The following is a 17,222-nucleotide window of genomic DNA, read 5'->3' on the forward strand; positions in this document are numbered from 1 at the left end:
CAAGCTCTCTGCTGGGCAGGGAGCCTGCTTCCCCCTCTCTCTGCCTGCCTCTCTGTCTACTTGTGATCTGTGTCTGTCAAATAAATAAATAATATCTTTAAAAAAATCCAATTTAAAAAATACTAGTTAACACTTGTTAAGTACTTAAGAGATTATCTCATTAAGTGCTTGCTGTATTAGAGGCAAATATCAAAATGTATCCTCTCCCTTTTGCAGATGTAGAAACTCAGGCTCAAGCTAGAGCTGAGACTCAAACTCTGATATAACTCCAAATTCTAGTCACTCCCACTGAGTGTGGAGCCATGTGGGGCTTGAGCTCACAACCCTGAAATCAAGAGTCGGATGCTAATTGTCTGAGCCACATAGGCACCCCCAAATTCTAGTCTCTTAATCATTATGTTACACGGTCAGAAGAGAAGAATCAAAACCAATAAGGTTAGGGTGCCTGGGTGGCTCAGTGGGTTGAGCTGCTGCCTTCAGCTCAGGTCATAATCTCAGGGTCCTGGGATCGAGTCCCGCATCGGGCTCTCTGCTCAGCAGGGAGCCTGCTTCCTCCTCTCTCTCTCTGCCTGCCTCTCTGCCTACTTGTGATCTCTGTCAAATAAATAAATAAAATCTTAAAAAAAAAACCAATAAGGTTAAACCTCCCTCTTTTTAAGCCTTCATATTCCCAAACCTTATGTTGGAAGTCTCTGATTTTGAAGTTCTTTTTGTCCTTATTACTTTTTTTTTTCATGGATTCTCTCTTATCCTTGGGTTCTGTTGAGGGAATATGGCAAAACTGAAAAAAGTGAGCTCTCCTTTCCAATGCCCCAGTCAACCCCAAGAAAGCAAGAATCAACTTTTTAAAAATTTATTTCCTAAATAATTAGGATTATTAGATCCGACTTAAGAGCGATAAATGCTTGGTCTCATGGAAGAATTTAACAGACTCGGCAACAACAAGATTCCTTGGCAACTCACCACCAGGGACTTCATGTATCTATCCGTTGACACTGACCTCTGTAGCCATTTAGAGAGAGAGGCACAGGCAACAGCCACACCTGCCACCCAAAGTCCAGAAATCAAATTCTAGGAGACCATTGAACATAACATTTGGTCCACTGAGTTTTAATTATTTTAAGGCTTCCCTATAGACAGGTAGAAGAGCTCTATCTGCAAGTCTTTTATGAAAGTGTTACTATAAGCTTTTAACCCAAATCAGGGGAATTCAGAGAATTCTAAGAATTATTACCCATATTTAAATATACAAGTTAAACACACTGTTAGCCAAGTTAAGAGTCAACAGGGATTGTGAATTCTGCTCCTTCAGCGTAACTTACATATGTCTTGCTTTTAAAACCCAATAAAACAGTAGGAATTGATTATAAATAGACTATGTGCATGTAACAAAATTCTCATTACCCTTAAACTGAAATATCCATTAGAAGGGGGCAAGTGTTCTCTAACTATCATTAATAATAACAAGGCTGTAATACCCTCCACGCACTTTCAAACACAGTATTTCACTAGACATCGTCACTGTCTGGACACCTTGAAATGTGCCCCGTGCTTGGCCCTGTGACTCTCCTCTCCTGATTTTCTGGGTTCTTCCTTCTAGGTCCTCTCCTCTACCCATCATTACCTACTGGTGTTCCCAGGATTCCATCCTTGATGCTGTTCTCACGCTCTAGGAGGGACACCCATTCCCACGCATGGTTTACACTATCGTCTCCAGGCTAGCTATTCCCATTTCTTTACCTACAGCCCAACTTTTGGTCCTGGGCTCTGGACTCATATTTTCAACTACTTGCTGGGCTTGGATCTAACAGTTTCTTCAAACTCAACATCTAGTCTCTAAAGATGGTTTTTATCTCCCACCTTTTGCCCCCTTCCTCAACGAGTTCCACCCCCCACCAATCTGGTGGTTGTTCCTCCAGTATGCCTGCCAATCATGGCCTCACTACCTTACATCGCTCTTCAGTAAATTAAGGATTTAGAACATTTTCCCCAGATATCCTGATGACTCATCCAGGGTCTTTCTCTAATGTCACCTCTTTAGCAGGGCTTTCCTTGACCACTCTCTCTAAAATAGCAGTCCCCTTCATTCTGTTCTTTGTTTTTCTTGTTATCACCAGATGCAACGTATGTCTTAGTTTATTGTCCATCACTCCCCCCCCCCCCCCCCGCCAACCAGAATATAAATTCTACAATGGCAGAGTTTTCATCTCATTCAGTCTTATGCCAGGTACATAAACTGGTGCTCAGCAAATTTTTGTTAAATGACTTAACTTGTAATCTTTTAAAAAGAATTTTTTTGGGGCGCCTGGGTGGCTCAGTGGGTTGGGCCGCTGCCTTCAGCTCGGGTCATGATCTCAGGGTCCTGGGATCGAGTCCCGCATCGGGCTCTCTGCTCAGTGGGGAGCCTGCTTCCTCCTCTCTCTCTCTCTCTGCCTGCCTCTCCATCTACTTGTGATTTCTCTCTGTCAAATAAATAAATAAAATCTTAAAAAAAAAAGAATTTTTATTTATTTATTTATTTGACAGAGAGAGAGAGAGAAAGCACAAGCAGGTGGAGTAGCAGGGAGAGGGAGGGAGAAGCAGGCTCCCCGCTGAGCAAGGAGCCAGATGTGGGACTCGACACCAGGACCCTGGGATCATGAGCTGAGCCAAAGGCAGATGCTTAACCCACTGAGCCACCCAGGGGCCCTTTAACTTGTAATCTTGATACCCATCCCAGATTCCTCCTCTTTTATGTGTTCTGGCTCCATTCGTAGCATACTCACCCACTCAACGAATCACTTACCTCAGAAATCTGGAATTTCAAAGTTCTGACTCCTCCTCACAAGTCACTCATGAAAAAAATTTTTTTAAGTAGGCTCTACTTTCAATGTGGGGCCCAAACTCACAACCCCAAGATCTAGAAGAGTTACTTGCTCTACTACTGAGCCAGCCAGGCACGCCCAAATTTTTAAAAGAAAAATTATTTATTTTAGTAATCTCTACACCCAACGTGAGGCTCAAACTCATGACCTGGAGCTCAAGAGTCACCTGCTCTTCCTACTCAGCCAGCCAGGTGTCCCAGAAATTTTTGATAGCATACCTGGAACCAGAAAAGGAATAGAGTACAAACAGAGGCCTGCCCCCCCTTCTTTTCCCATTCTGTCTGCCCTGTTCTAGAAGGGCCCTAGTGTCCACATGTGGGAGGCTACCTAACCTGCAGGTATAAGTCTATCCTATAAGCCTAGTATAAGTATATCCTACAAACCTAGGCCTAGGGTACACACACAAAGTTTGATTTGCCCTCAAGAAAACAACCTGGAGAGGGGCGCCTGGGTGGCTCAGGTCATGATCTCAGAGTCCTGGGATCGAGTCCCACATCGGGCTCTCTGCTCAGCAGGGAGCCTGCTTCCCTCTCTCTCTCTCTCTGCCTGCCTCTCTGCCTACTTCTGATCTCTCTCTGTCAAATAAATAAATAAAATCTTTAAAAAAAAAAGAAAGAAAGAAAAGAAAACAACCTGGAGAAGAAGCTTGGAAGTGAGCTGTTTGGGCAAAGAATTGCAAGGTCCTAAATACTTGGAGTTTGTGATCTAGAGAAGGGGAGAGGTGTGTGAGCTCTGGGTGGGCTTGTCCCCTTAACCCCATGAAGAAATGTGCAACTGGAGGAGAGCCAGATCAGGCCCTTTAAAGAGCCGGACTCAGGAGGCTCTCCCTGTTGTCCTGGTCTAATGGCAGTACGACCTAGGCTAAAACCCAAACTCCACTAGAGGGGATATAACTCAACAAGAATGAAGTTCAGAAAGTGTGCTTCTTCCTGCCCTCGCTAAAAACCAGATTTAAGTGCTACGATTCAAGAGCTATCCATGTGGAGATCCAGAGAAGGAAACCTTGGATCAAAATCCTATCGGAAAATGAACATCAAAATTTAAAAATGGTTCTTCGAAAGACACTATTAAGAGAATGAAAAGACAAGCCAAAGACGGGGAGAAATTTTTGCAAATCCTATGTCTGATAGAGGCCTTGTATCCAAAACATACAAAGAATTCTCAAAACTCGGGGCACCTGGGTGGCTCAGTGGGTTAAGCCGCTGCCTTCAGCTCAGGTCATGATCTCGGGGTCCTGGGATCGAGCCCCGCGTCGGGCTCTCTCCTCGGCGGGGAGCCTGCTTCCCCTTCCTCTCTCTGCCTGCCTTTCTGCCTACTTGTGATCTCTGTCTGTCAAATAAATAAATAAATAAAAATTCTTAAAAAAAAAAAAAGAATTCTCAAAACTCCATAAAAGCAAATGTTGCAAAACTTTCATGAGATTCGCAAAGGAATCTGGAGTCTCCCTGTAAAAGATTAATCACCTTTGTTTTATGTGATGTGCTTGGAGAATTCAGAGTTTGACCAGATACCAAACTTAGAGCAGGGGTCTTAAAATCCTGCCCAGGCTTCCTGCACTGACAGCCTGCCGTGAACACAGCTCCAAAGTTGCCATAAAGAGTCTATTCCTAGTTAACCCTCCAAAGATGACAAAGTCTCATTAAACACAGGAACCATCAGGGGTGGTGTCTTCATGATCCCAGCTTTATCTGGGGGAGGGGAGAGGAGACGTCTTAAACAAAGGACATCACCTGGGGGAGCTTTCGTCCTCTTGCATAAGGCCCCACCAGGTATGCAGTGACAGAATTTCTACAGTTCTTTCATGAGTAGCCTGTGTGATGGCAAATCAGACCTGAAGCCACCAGCCTTGCTGAGGGGAAGGAAGTGTACACATACTCTCCTATCATTTACCCAACAGATATCTGATGTCTGCCTACTCTGTACCTGAAGTCAGACATTTGCTAGCAGCTGAAGATTCAATGATGAGCAAGACACAATGACTTCAAGGGTAACAGTCTAATGGAGGAGACGAAAAAGTAAACAGGCAATTATGAAACAGGGATAAAATGCTTTGATTGGAAAAAAACCCATGGAACACTGACAAGGAACATCTGATCCAGTCTTGTGGGATCCGGAAAGGGTTCCTAGAACAAGTGAGGTATGAGACCTGAAGGAGAGGAGGAGTTGGCTGGAATAGTGGGAAGAACTATTCTCCAGAAGAGGTTGGAGAGTGTAGTGCAGAGAACTGAATCTGAGGGCAGCGGAGGGCAGCAGAGGCCAGAGCAAAGATGGTCTCCTAAAAAATGAACACAGAAGGAGTTTCACTGTATACAGCTGGCAATGGGAGGCATGAGAAGGTTTTACACAGAACAGTGGCAGGAAAGGATTTGCCCTTCAGAAAGTCCTAGTTTGGGGGCGCCTGGGTGGCTCAGTGGGTTAAGCCGCTGCCTTCGGCTCAGGTCATGATCTCAGGGTCCTGGGATCGAGTCCCGCATTGGGCTCTCTGCTCGGCAGGGAGCCTGCTTCCTCCTCTCTCTCTCTGCCTGCCTCTCTGCCTGCTTGTGATCTCTGTCCAATAAATAAATAAAATCTTAAAAAAAAAAAAAAAAGAAAGAAAGTCCTAGTTTGGGCGCTTGGGTGGCTCAGTCTGTTGAGCAGCTGCCTTCGGCTCAGGTCATGATCCCAGGGTGCTGGGACGGAGTCCTGCATCTGGGTTCCCAGCTCGGCGGGGAGTCTGCTTCTCCTCTGCCCCTCCCGCTACTTGTGCGTGCGCAGGCTCTCTCTTTCACTCTCTCTTGCAAAAATAAAATCTTTTTTAAAAAAATGAAAAGCACATTAGGAGGTGGTTTCAGTAAGCAAGATGTGGGGTGCCTGGCTGGCTCAGTCAGAGGAACTTGCAACTCTTGATCTTGGGGTTGTGAGTTTGAGTTCCAAGGTGGGTGTAAAAATTACTTAAAAGTAAAATCTTTAGGGGCACCTCGTTTGGTAAGGTGCCAACTCGATTTCAGCTCAAGTCATGATCTCAGGGTCCTGGGATGGGACCCACTCTGGGCTCTGTGTTCAGCAGGCAGTCAGCTTCAGGATTCTCCCTCTCCCTCTGCCCCACCCACTGCTTGCTCACCCTAAAAATAAAATAAAATCTTTCTTTAAAAATATTTTATTTATTGGGGCACCTGGGTGGCTCAGTGGGTTAAGCCTCTGCCTTTGGCTCAGGTCATGATCTCGGGGTCTTGGGATCGAGCCCCGCGTTGGGCTCTCTGCTTGGTGGGGAGCCTGCTTCCCCCTCTCTCTCTGCTTGCCTCTCTGCCTACTTGTGATCTCTGTCAAATAAATAAAATCTTAAAAATATATTTATTTATTTACTTATTTGAGAGAGAGAGAGCGTGCGCAGAGAGCAGAGAGAGACAGAGAAAACGCAAGCTGGGGGGGGGGGGGAGAATGGGAGAAGCAGACTCCCCACTGAGCAGGGAGCCCAGCGTGGGGCTCGACCCCAGGGGCCAGGGACCACAACCCGTGCTGAAGGGAGATGCCCAACTGACGGAGCCACCCAGGTGCCCTCCCCCCAAATAAAATCTTTAAAAGTATTTGCAACGACAAGACTGGAGCTAGAGTGTATTAATGCTAAGTGAAATAAATCAGAGAAATACAAATACTGTATGATTCATGATCTCACTCATATATGGAATTTAAGAAAACAGATGAACATATGGGAAGGGGACGAAGGAAAAAAAAAAAAGGAGAGAGAGAAACAAGCCATAGGAGACTCTTAAAGATAGAAAACAGACAGGGTTGATGGAGGGAGGTGGGTGGGGGGTGGGTTAAACGGGTGATGGGTATTAAGGAGGGCATCTGTTGTGATGAGCACTGGGAGGTGTATGTAATTAATGAATCACTGAATTTTACTCCAGAAACCAATATTGCGCTGTATGTTAACTACGGAAAATTTAAAAGAAGAAACACTGTAAGCAAGATGTGGCCTGGTGATGGTCTGAATGACTGCAGCAGAGCCCATTACCTTGCTTCTATCTTTGCAACTCCACGAGGCAGATAGAACTAACCCATTTTATGGATGGGAAATCCAAGGAGCAGGAAAATTAATTAACGTGCCCAAGGTCACATGGTAAGTCGTGAGAGAGCAAGTAGAGAAAGGAAGGTTGGTCACGACTGAATGACTAGTCCGCTAATATTTATTGGTTTGGGGAGGGTGCCAAAAGGAGCAGGAGCTGTTGAGTACAATATGCAAGCGTCCAGCTTGGATAACCGGGCAATGACTGAGTGAAGAAATACAGGAGGGGTGCCTGGGTGGTTCAGTCGGGTTAAGCATTCTACTTTGGGTTTCAGCTCAGGTTGTGATCTCATGGGTCATGGGATGTAGCCTCATGTCACATTCCCCGTTCAGCAGTGAGTTGGCTAGATTTTCTCCCTCTCTCCGCCCCTCTCCTCACTCTCTCTCACGCGCCCCCCTCTCCATCTCAAATGGATAAGTAAATCTAAAGGAAGGAAAGAGGAGGAAGGAAAGAAGGGAGGGAGGCGAAGAATTATAGGAGAGACAGCTGGGAGCTGGTGGAGGAAAATGCGAAGGTCACGTGGGGCATTGACTTTAAGGTGCCTGGGTCATTTCCAGATGGAGGGGTCTCCAAGGCAGTTAGGCGCAAGGGCTACTGTGAAACTCAGAGTGAGATCTTGAGGTTATCAGCCTCAATCTCCCCCCAGAAGGAAAAACAAAACCACCTTTGGAGATGCTGAAAAATGATACAAACTTTGAACATGAAGCATTTAGGAAAACAGATTTTAAAATGGGATTAACTATGAAACAATTTTAGGTCACAACAAGGTAATTTTCTTCTGTTAGTTTCACTCCTCAGTGGTTTTCACTAATGACCTTTTATCTTGGAGTCCCCAACAGAGAAGCGGTAGCCCAGGCTATCATAAGGATGGGTATCTAACCAATGCTTCAAAGAGTCCATTTATCCCAGGGCACAGGAACTCCTTTTTAAATAATACCAACTTTTGAAACAGTAGGGAACCACTTAGCAAATTATCATTTCAGTGCGTTCATCTGTATCCTAGCGGCCTGGAAGCAAAGCCCTAACCTAGCCCCTTAGAGAACAGATCCCACAGAAGGAAATCTCCTTTACAACAATGGCGAAGCATTAACATATCAAATACCTTTAGAGCAGAGGCTCCGGGTGAGCCCGGGTTTTCCTTTTACGTTTCCTCCCAGAAATAAAAACTGCTGATCACGTAGAGGGAAAAATAGAATTTTAAAAAGGGTTTTAATAAAACCTCTTTCCGTTTCCAAGTTTTGGCAATAGGTATAGTTACAATTTTACTTCCGTATTTGTGTTTTTCCTCAATTTAAAGCACTTCTACTCCCTCCCTCTGCCTAGCCTGGTCCTCCCTTTAAAGAAGGTATTCATCAAAGAAAATTGCTTGTAAGTGATTTGAAAACATAGCCACACCCTAGTAATACATAATCACTGCCTTAGGCAAACTAACTGTCGTGAACAGAGAGCCTTTGACTGTTTCTGAGAGGTTATCTGTTCTGGGATCCCAATACTGGTTCAGTAGAAATTGTTTCAGCATTCTCAACAGGTACCCAAAAATACCTCCTTAAAGCAACAAAGGCCTCCTCTCATTTCTGCTTTTGGATGTGTTTGTTTTTTTCCCTCTCCAAGGCTAATGGGCCTCTCATAACCAAATTATTTCCATGCTCTTTTGCTACCAGCCCAATCTTTATAGGAAACTACCCAGATTTTTGCATCTTCCCAAATTTTGGTAATATCCAGAGGGCTCACCCATGTGTGAAAACAACGTACACCCCCATTTCCACGAGAACATCTGTACAAATGCATTAATGTAAAGACAGTCATGCCCATTTTAATGAATCTGATGAAATGCCATCTTAGGAATCAGTGCTGGATGACTAAAATAATTCTCAGTGTTTTGATTTTTAAAAATTATACTTTTAATTATAGAATATTGTTAGAATACAGATGTAGACACTAGCATAACTGCGACCAATACCGTACGAAAAACTGCTCTACACACTTACTTATTCACTCACTCTCCACAACCATAGAAAACAGGCACAAAGTGTTCAGGGTATGTGCAGAAGCAGCCAGAGACTGGGGAGCAGAAGACATGCAAAAAGCATTAGCAAAGAGAGTCTGATGCATAAGTTCTACACAAAGTTCAACACGGCAAATGGGCAGCAGTTGGGAAAAAAGAGAGGAAACAGGTGGTCTTGGCCCTTGCCCTTCTAATTTCCCAGCTGGAGTGTAGGCATATGGAGAGAAGGCTGGGGCACTTAGAAGCCTCTTCTTGAGCCACTCACCTCTAAGAAGCTAAAAGCAGCAGCAGGAACAGCTTGGGGCGAGGCAGAAGAGTGGGGGAAGAAAACGGGAGTGATATATACTTGGGTCATGAGGATGCTGTCTTCTGGGGCCACTCCAAAGCTGATGCCCACTGTGGCTCACAGAAACAACAGGAGAACTTTGCCAGTCATTAAAACCATTAGCAACACTGACACGGGAAAAGACATACTCGAGTTGAGTCATCAAGAACATGTAAGTCATTCAACAATTAAAATATGAATACCCACCATCAGCTAGATTTTTGTATAGAACACAAAACATGCTCCCTGCCCCAGTTTATATTTCAGTAGGGGAGGCGACATAATAAAGAAACCTCCTTCAGGGAGTGGTGGTGTTACTTTCAAGGCTTTGTCACTCACTGCAGAGGATGCAGGCCCACACAGCTGTGGGTCCTCATGACTCATTTTAGCAGACTCCCCGAGAGACCACTGGCTCCCTTAACACACCAAGTCCCAAAGACCTACGGCAGAAGTATTTTTCAAATGTTACAACACTCACGATAAAGCACAGTAGGAAGAACTTGGGGGCACTCTCAAAAATATATATTCCTTACTCTAGTCCCCTCACACTGCCATCCCCAAAAGCCTGGGTAAGCATCAACATCTGGGGTATTTCTTAATTCCTATGGTGAGCTGGGATGAGAGGATCTGACACTAACAGGTTTAAATTGGGTCAACTCTCATTTTAACTACATGTTTCTGTAGACTGAGAGGATGGAGATACATTCCTATCTAGGTTTATTAATTCCTTGTGACTAGGCCAAAGAGAAGATAATTCAGTCTGAGAACAGGACAATCAACCTCTCTATCCGGTCATTGTCTCCCCCAATTGGCTGATACACAGAAACAAGTGCTTAGTTCTGTACAAAGACAGATCTTACAGGAGAGTGCACACTAGAGCACTAGTGTTTAAGTTTTTTTCCTTAGAAAATAATGAAAACAAAAGGACATTTCTCACACTGAAGTTGTCTGCAGCTCTGTCACATGATCAACATCACCCAAGAACATGCTAATTCTGTGTGAATACAGTTTCCGTTACTGGAAAAATTACAAGAATACACGTTTTACTGTACATTACACATGCCCTTATGCAAGCCAAGATGAACACTGGGATGTGGCCCTTATCAAATTCTAGAGTTAGCAGTATAAGGAGAATTGATCTTAAAGGGCAGAGGGGGAAGAACACAGAAAGGACCGGTGGTATTCCTTGGGGAGGAATTCTGTGTTTCCTTCCCTGAAGTGGTCAATTCCACTTGCTCCTTACACTCCACCATCAGTATGGTCCTAGCTTTCCTTGAAGATATTTTCCCTACAATGTTCCCTACAGTGATTCCCAAAGAAAATGAATACATTCTGATTAATGGCGAGAACAACAGTGGGCATCTCTTTTGCTAAAGTCACCACCACTGATGAGTTCCTTGGTCCCCAAACCTGTGTCTCATTTTTCCTTTCAATCTGTATCTTCAGTTAGCTTCTCCAAAGATGCAAGCTTTAATAAAGTTAAATTAGAAATAATGAGAAAAGTTTTGATCATTGCCTTCATCGTGCAGAATCCTGCTCTCAGGAAGATGGAAAGAGACAAATGCATGAGCAACTCAAGGAAAAAGCCTTTTGAAGGGGAAGATGTGTGTGCCCAACTACTACAGAGAGTGAATAGGTGTGGCAATTTGGGCAGTCTCTGGTTGTCTTTTTCTGAAGCAGCTGTGACCACCCTATTACAGTCCAACATTTCCCCTAGCATAGTTCTTTGGGCCAAGGACGAGAGAAATAACTTTTAAAGTTTTACTCCATTTCCAGGCCTGAGTATTTACCAGCATTTATCCCCTGGTCTTCCGATTCCCAGTTATCTGTGGGGTTGATTTTGATGAAGTACTTCATTAATATCGAATGAATAAAAATCATTACTTTGGAGGAGGAGATAACATTCCCAGAGTTGTGGGTCAGAATTGCAAATGGCTTATCTTCTTTGATGTTTTAACCTGTGGCCCACATGGAAATTCAGTATGGTAAAAGAAGCTCAGTCTTGAGAGAGCTCTTGTATATCAAATAAAACTGTACCTTCAAATGAATCATTTCTTGTTAATTACAGGACTTAGTCAGTATGAACTCTCTTATGTTTAATTAGAGCTGAGCTCCGGCTGAAACTCTTCTCACATTCGGTACATTCATACGGCTTCTCTCCCGTATGAACTCTTTGATGTGTGATGAGGTTGGAGCTCTGAGTGAAACCTTTTCCACACTGTACACACTCATAGGGCTTCTCTCCAGTGTGGGTTCTCTGGTGTTTAATTAGATCTGACCTTTCACCAAAGCTTCGCCAACACTCGTTGCACTCGTAGGGCTTCTCTCCAGTGTGAATTTTCTGGTGTGTGATGAGATGAGAGCTCCGGCTGAAGCTTTTCCCACAAGCATTACATTCGTATGGCTTTTCCCCAGTGTGGGTTCTCTGGTGCTGAACCAAGTGTGAGATACGGCTGAAATTCTCCCCACATTCGTTACAGTGGTACGGCTTTTCTCCCGTGTGGGCTCTGCGATGGCGCACTAGGTCGGAGTTCTGACTGAAATTCTTCCCACACTCATCACACTTGTAGGGCCTCTCCCCCGTATGGACTCGATAGTGTTTGATGAGATCAGATCTCTCACTGAAGCCTCGTCCACATTCATTACACTCGTAAGGCTTCTCACCTGTGTGGGTCCTCTGGTGCTGAGCTAGGTGAGAGCTCCGGCTGAAGCTTTTCCCACACTCCTCACACTCATAGGGCTTTTCCCCACTGTGTGTCCTTTGGTGCTGGATTAGGTGAGACAGCCGGCAGAAACTTTTCCCACACTCGTTACATTTGTGGGGCTTTTCTCCCGTGTGGATTGTCTGGTGCTGAATGAGGTGAGAGCTTCTTCCAAAACTTTTCCCACACTCATTACAGTCATAGGGCCTTTCCCCAGTGTGTGTTCTTTGATGCTGAATAAGATGTGAGCTTCGACTGAAGCCCTTTCCACATTCATAACACTTATAGGGTCTGTCTCCAGTGTGGGTTTTCTGATGTCGATTAAGGTCTGAGATCTGACTGAAGGCCTTTCCACAATGAGAGCATATATGATATCGGATGCCTGTGTGGACTTCCTTGTGAACAAGCAGATCAGTGACTTGTTGAAGAGGATAGCTTACCCATTCTTCTGCTGTTAAATCTCCCCACTGTCTTTCTGGTCTATCCCCACTTTCAAAGGCCTCTTCATTTTCAGGATTTTCCTCAGTATTCCCAACAGGTCTTTCAGAGGCAGTCCCAAATTCTACATCTTCACTAATCTCTTGCTTTGGATTCACCTCGTTCTCACTCCTGATCTCAAAATCTGTAATAAAGCACAAATAGTCATAATAATAATACTGGCAAATACACACAAAAAATTTATCTACTGTGTAGCAGGCACTGTGCTAAGTTCTTTATCCCATTATTTCAACCACCCTGAAAGTCTGGCATTATGATGATTTCCACTCTATGATGATTTAAATCCAAGACCCGGAGAAGGGCAACACTTGGTGGCTCAGTTGGTTAAGTGTCTGCCTTCAGCTCAGGCCATGATCCCAGGGCCCTGGGATTGAGTCCCACTTCTGTCTCCTTGCTCAGCAGGGAGCCTGCTTCTCCCTCTGCCTGTTGCTGCCCCTGCTTGTGCACTTGCTCTCTCTGACAAATAAATTAAATCTTAAAAAAAAAAAAAAAAAAAATGAGAGAAGTGACTTGTGCAGGCTTATAAAGTAGTAAATGGTGGAGCCATGATTGAAACCCAGGTCTATCTAATCATGGTTCATGCTCTGTGCCACTAGAGTTAATGTTTCTTTAAGAAAATTATATATATTCCTGGTGTTTTGAAAGAAAAGAGCCAGAAAGAGAAAATAGAAAATATAAGAGACTCCATATTAGAATCTCTAAAAGCCAAGGGGCTAGATATTTTATGCGTGATTGTATTGTCTGTTATGTTCTTAACTTTTCAAGTCTTCATTATTACCATGTCATAGTTACTAAGAATCTACTGGGTTACTATGGGAAAAACACATTTTTGTCTGGCTATCGCAAGTCTTTAACTGACAGGAGAGGTGACTGCCGAATGTTACTTGCTACTTTCCAGTGGCCTCCTAGTATGAGTAGAGGAGGGAAGGTTGGAGGATGCAAAAACAGCTCAGAACATTCCCGACATTAATGAAATACAGTCTGCAAATGAAAATGAAAGTATATAACGACTGTCTACAAGAAACTTTCTACCAGACACTGTATTTTCTAAGTTGTGTTTCTTAGCATACCCTTCAACAAAGAGGTTAGTAGGTATGCTGGAAGAAAAGGGTCCATGGATAAATTCATTTGGTGCATGGTGCATCTAATAGCCTCTTCTTAGAAATTCACATGCCATTTAACACATTAAAGGCTCTGACAAGTCTTGAGGTAAAGAAACCTTGTAAATATTATTAACCCAGTGCCAAATTTTCCAGGAACTTGTTTTTCTGTGTGTGCGTGTGTGTGTGTGTGTGCGTGTGTTCTTTCATGCTTCCATTCTTCTAACAAGTGCTACTTGGGCTGGACCATAGCCATATAAATTCACATTTCTTTAAGATTCTCACTTCATTCTTTTGTTGGATTGAGTGGAATATTTGGATTAGAGACTGCAATACATCTAGGTAATTATCTTCATTTCTAGTTACTTTTCTAAAGGAAAGATCCAAGAATCTTGGAACATCAGGAAGAGCCCAAGTTTAAAATGAAACCCCTCATAGTTGCCTTTTGTTCTGGGAAAGGCTACAGAAATAAGGGTTTCCAAAAAAGAATTATTCCTAATGAATGGCAGATGGCCTAGTGAACCATACACAGTTGCTAACTTCTGTCAAGTGCTACCAAGAGACTAAGTGAGTCAAACACCATTCAGCTCAAGAATATATTATTTATTCTAGTTACATCCATACCAAAGGACAGCCAAGAGTAGACAGGTCTGCAGACCATCAAAAAAATTCACTTCCCTGCCTAATAGAATCTGTGATCATTCTATTCATGATTCTCCTGAACATCTGACACACTCAAAACCTACGATCAACTCTGAATCACCTCTAGACAAGTACCTGCTCCAGATAAATAAAGGATGTCAGCCAAAGCTAGGGCTTAAAGCCAAAACAAACACAAAAATGTGGCTTTTTGCCCTCCCATGAACCTAGGTCAGAACTCCCCTCAATCTTGCAGTAAAATCACCATTTACAGGGGCATTTACATCCTGGCACGCACCATTATGTTAGACCTGTTTGGTCAGTGATCTGTACAAACAGGCTGGAGAAGGGTAGATGACTCAGGGCATAAGAAATCTGAATGTTTCTAAAATGGGCAGAAACAGTTTTTCTTTTTAGACAATATGACCTGATGTTTCTACACTCAAAAGATTTGCCTGTGGACAGAACTCAAGCCAATAGCCAATTAATTGCTTTAAAAATCAAACAACTAGGTTGCATTGTAAAAGTTAAGCCATTTTTGAGAGTCTTGAAAATGTGGGGGTGGAGAGAGAGAGAATCCTTACTTACCTAATGAGACGACGTTTCCATAATTCTCCTGCATAACATCCCTGTAAAGGTCCCTTTGTGTAGGGTCCAGAGGTCTCCATTCTTCCCGAGTGAGGTACATGGCCATATCTTCAAATGTCACAGGTGCCTGAAATCACACAATGCTTCCTCATTACTTGGTATCTGGAGGTTAGTACCAGTTTTTCTTCTTGAAATTAGAGACATGGCTAGAATCGCTGAGAAGGCAAAAGGAATTAACTGAAGAGTGGAGAGAAGAAATAAGCAGACAAAAAAAGAGATGTGGTAGAGAAGGGAGCCATTTACCAGCGGAGTACCCTGCTATTTCCATAGCCAGATGTCCCTGCCTACTCCAGAACTTTATCCTCTAGCGGTACTTTTCTCAGAACACAGGCATCACCTACATCATTCCATAGCTTTACTCACAATGTTCCTCTTTTCCTGGAATCTCTTTCTCAGACTAGTGAGATCTTACACTTCTTTAAGGCCCTGTTCCAGTACCAAATGTTCTTCTGTGCCCCCACCCCCTGCTCCGTTCCACTCCTCCCTCCGACTCTCCAGCATTAATCACTCCCACTTCTTGGTTCTCACACCACTTGGCACTTTGGCACTTAGTTCCTACGACAAATAAAGCTGTTATCACGTCCTATTACAGTTAACCGGATGCGTCGTCTGTCTCCCTAAAGATTGTGAGCAGGCAGGGAGGGCCCGTTTCATCCATCTTTTGTCTCCCCGGTATTTAAAGGTATACAGCCGGTGCTCGATAAATGTTTGTCTGTGGCTATACTGGCCTGATACTGAGGTTCCTGGAGGCAGAATACCGAAGCGAGTGAATTACTAATCCCAGGGAATTGCCAACAGGGATCTGCAGAGCAAAGAAACGCCGGGACAAGGTGGGTAAGCAGAGGCAGGGTCCGAGAAGCCACCCCCGGCTTACCTGGGACCCAGCCATGAGCAGGGTGGCTGCCATCTCGGACTCAAGGATTCGCCTCCAAGAAGAGAGAGCAGGAAAGCAGCTAGCAGACAGCGCTAAAGGAGGCGAAAAGCAGGGCGTGAGGCACAGAAAACAGGCCCTGCCCACTCCCCAGGGCTGGAGTTCTGGCCGCCAGACGGGTGGGGAGGGCCCTGGACCCGGGCCGGGTCACTCTCCTCCCTGACCCTCGAGCGCGACCCGCCCTCTGTGTTTCCGCCACCGTAGGGTGGAGGCACTGCAGGAATTTACTAAGACAGCCCCCTGGCTCGGGCTCTCCCGGGCCGGGGGGTCAAGTCGATGCTGTCTCGGGGAGGAGGCTCTCAGCCCAGCCCACAGAACGCCTCCGCTCTCCCATCTCGAGGCTGGGCCCTTTCCGGCAGCTACCTTAACCAATCAGCGAGCAAGGCTCGCAAAACGCTCTGCCAATTAGATGGCGAACATTAGGCCCGCCTCTTGAGCGCGGCTGAGCACCCTATCACGCCTGCGCCTGTCCCCGTGGCCTGCCGGGAGTTGGAGTTCCATTCTGGCGTACAAAGGCCAGTCAGAGGCCAAAAACCAAGGAGGGAAAAGAACAAAAGGGTGAAGAAAGAAGCACGTCCTCCTAGCCAGGGCGTAGTATCTTCCGCTTTCTTCACTTGGAGACTACAGCCCGATTAAGCCAGAGAGGTTGCCCTGCATCTCCTCACGACCTTAGAAGCTTATCTTGAGTCGGGCCTTAACTTCGACTTCGGGCCTAATTTAGATGCTGGCCTGTGTTGGGTTCTTCTGGGATTGGCCCTCATTTGACAGCCGGGGCCTGAGAGGAAAGCGGCAGCCGCCCACTCCCCAGGGGAGACTCAGCGGCAGCGCTGTAACTTTGAGCTCCGCCCACGCACTACGTCTCCCAGCAGAGCCTGCGGCACTCTCACTGGCTACCCGGACTACAACTCCCAGGAGACCCTGCGCCGCGGGCGCGCTGGCTAGTGCGGTACGCGGCTTGGCCAGGGGGTGTCCCGGCTCCACCGCTGTTAACCCTATAGAGGCATCCAACCTTGTCCTTCTAAAGAGGGCGCCCCTTGAGGGGCGGGTTAAGTTGCGCCCAGTAGAGGGGATGCGAAAACCCTGAGGGTATACAGAAGCGACGGTGGGAGGGCGCCGAAGGAGGAGCGAGTCCGGCCTCAGGGCTGAGAAGAGTCGTCCTTATCATCCCTGACGGGTTGTTTCCTAAAAGGATTTCTGACGGTTTCCTGCACGGATGAGTTCTTGGGCCTCGGAGCCCTGAGCCGGGCGGACCTTCAGGATGCTAGCAGTCCCTGACCGGCTGAAGGTGGGAAGCCGAAAAACCCAGCTGGGGAAAGAACAGACTTACCTCCTGACCCGCAAAAGATCCACTAGATCGCCGGCTCCAAGATCTGAGAGGCCTCAAACAGATTCCAAATCCGCAGGCAGAGTTCTCTGAGACTTCGGGTGTTTGGAAGGATTCTGGAGATCACTGGCAGATCCCGG

General features: G+C 45.3%; 1 protein-coding gene across 2 annotated transcripts; it reads right to left on the minus strand.

Moving 5' to 3' along the window:
• Positions 1-8,787: 8,787 nt before the first annotated feature.
• ZNF436 (zinc finger protein 436) lies at positions 8,788-17,222 on the minus strand. 2 transcript variants are annotated; one of them, XM_004741208.3, is made up of 4 exons: positions 17,086-17,197; positions 15,702-15,793; positions 14,768-14,894; positions 8,788-12,564 (listed from the first exon to the last, which is right to left on the minus strand). In XM_004741208.3, exons 2-4 carry the CDS (start codon positions 15,732-15,734, stop codon positions 11,312-11,314), a joined length of 1,413 nt encoding a protein of 470 aa, XP_004741265.1. In that variant the 5' UTR covers positions 15,735-15,793; positions 17,086-17,197; the 3' UTR covers positions 8,788-11,311. The 2 variants fall into 2 exon arrangements, with proteins under 2 accessions (XP_004741265.1, XP_012903268.1); XM_013047814.2 differs by lacking the exon at positions 15,702-15,793 and having other exon boundaries at positions 17,086-17,222.

Source organism: Mustela putorius, unplaced genomic scaffold, assembly GCF_011764305.1.
Source record: "Mustela putorius furo isolate JIRA1106 unplaced genomic scaffold, ASM1176430v1.1 tig00003853_pilon_pilon_pilon, whole genome shotgun sequence".
Lineage (NCBI taxonomy): Eukaryota > Metazoa > Chordata > Mammalia > Carnivora > Mustelidae > Mustela > Mustela putorius.

Coding starts and splice junctions, on each gene's coding strand:
- ZNF436 (XM_004741208.3), bottom strand. CDS start 15,734: ATGGCAGCCACCCTGCTCATGGCTGGGTCCCAG. Junction 14,895..15,701: donor TGCTCATGGCTGGGTCCCAG/GTAAGCCGGGGG, acceptor GTGTGATTTCAG/GCACCTGTGACATTTGAAGA. Junction 12,565..14,767: donor TGGAAACGTCGTCTCATTAG/GTAAGTAAGGAT, acceptor GCTTTATTACAG/ATTTTGAGATCAGGAGTGAG.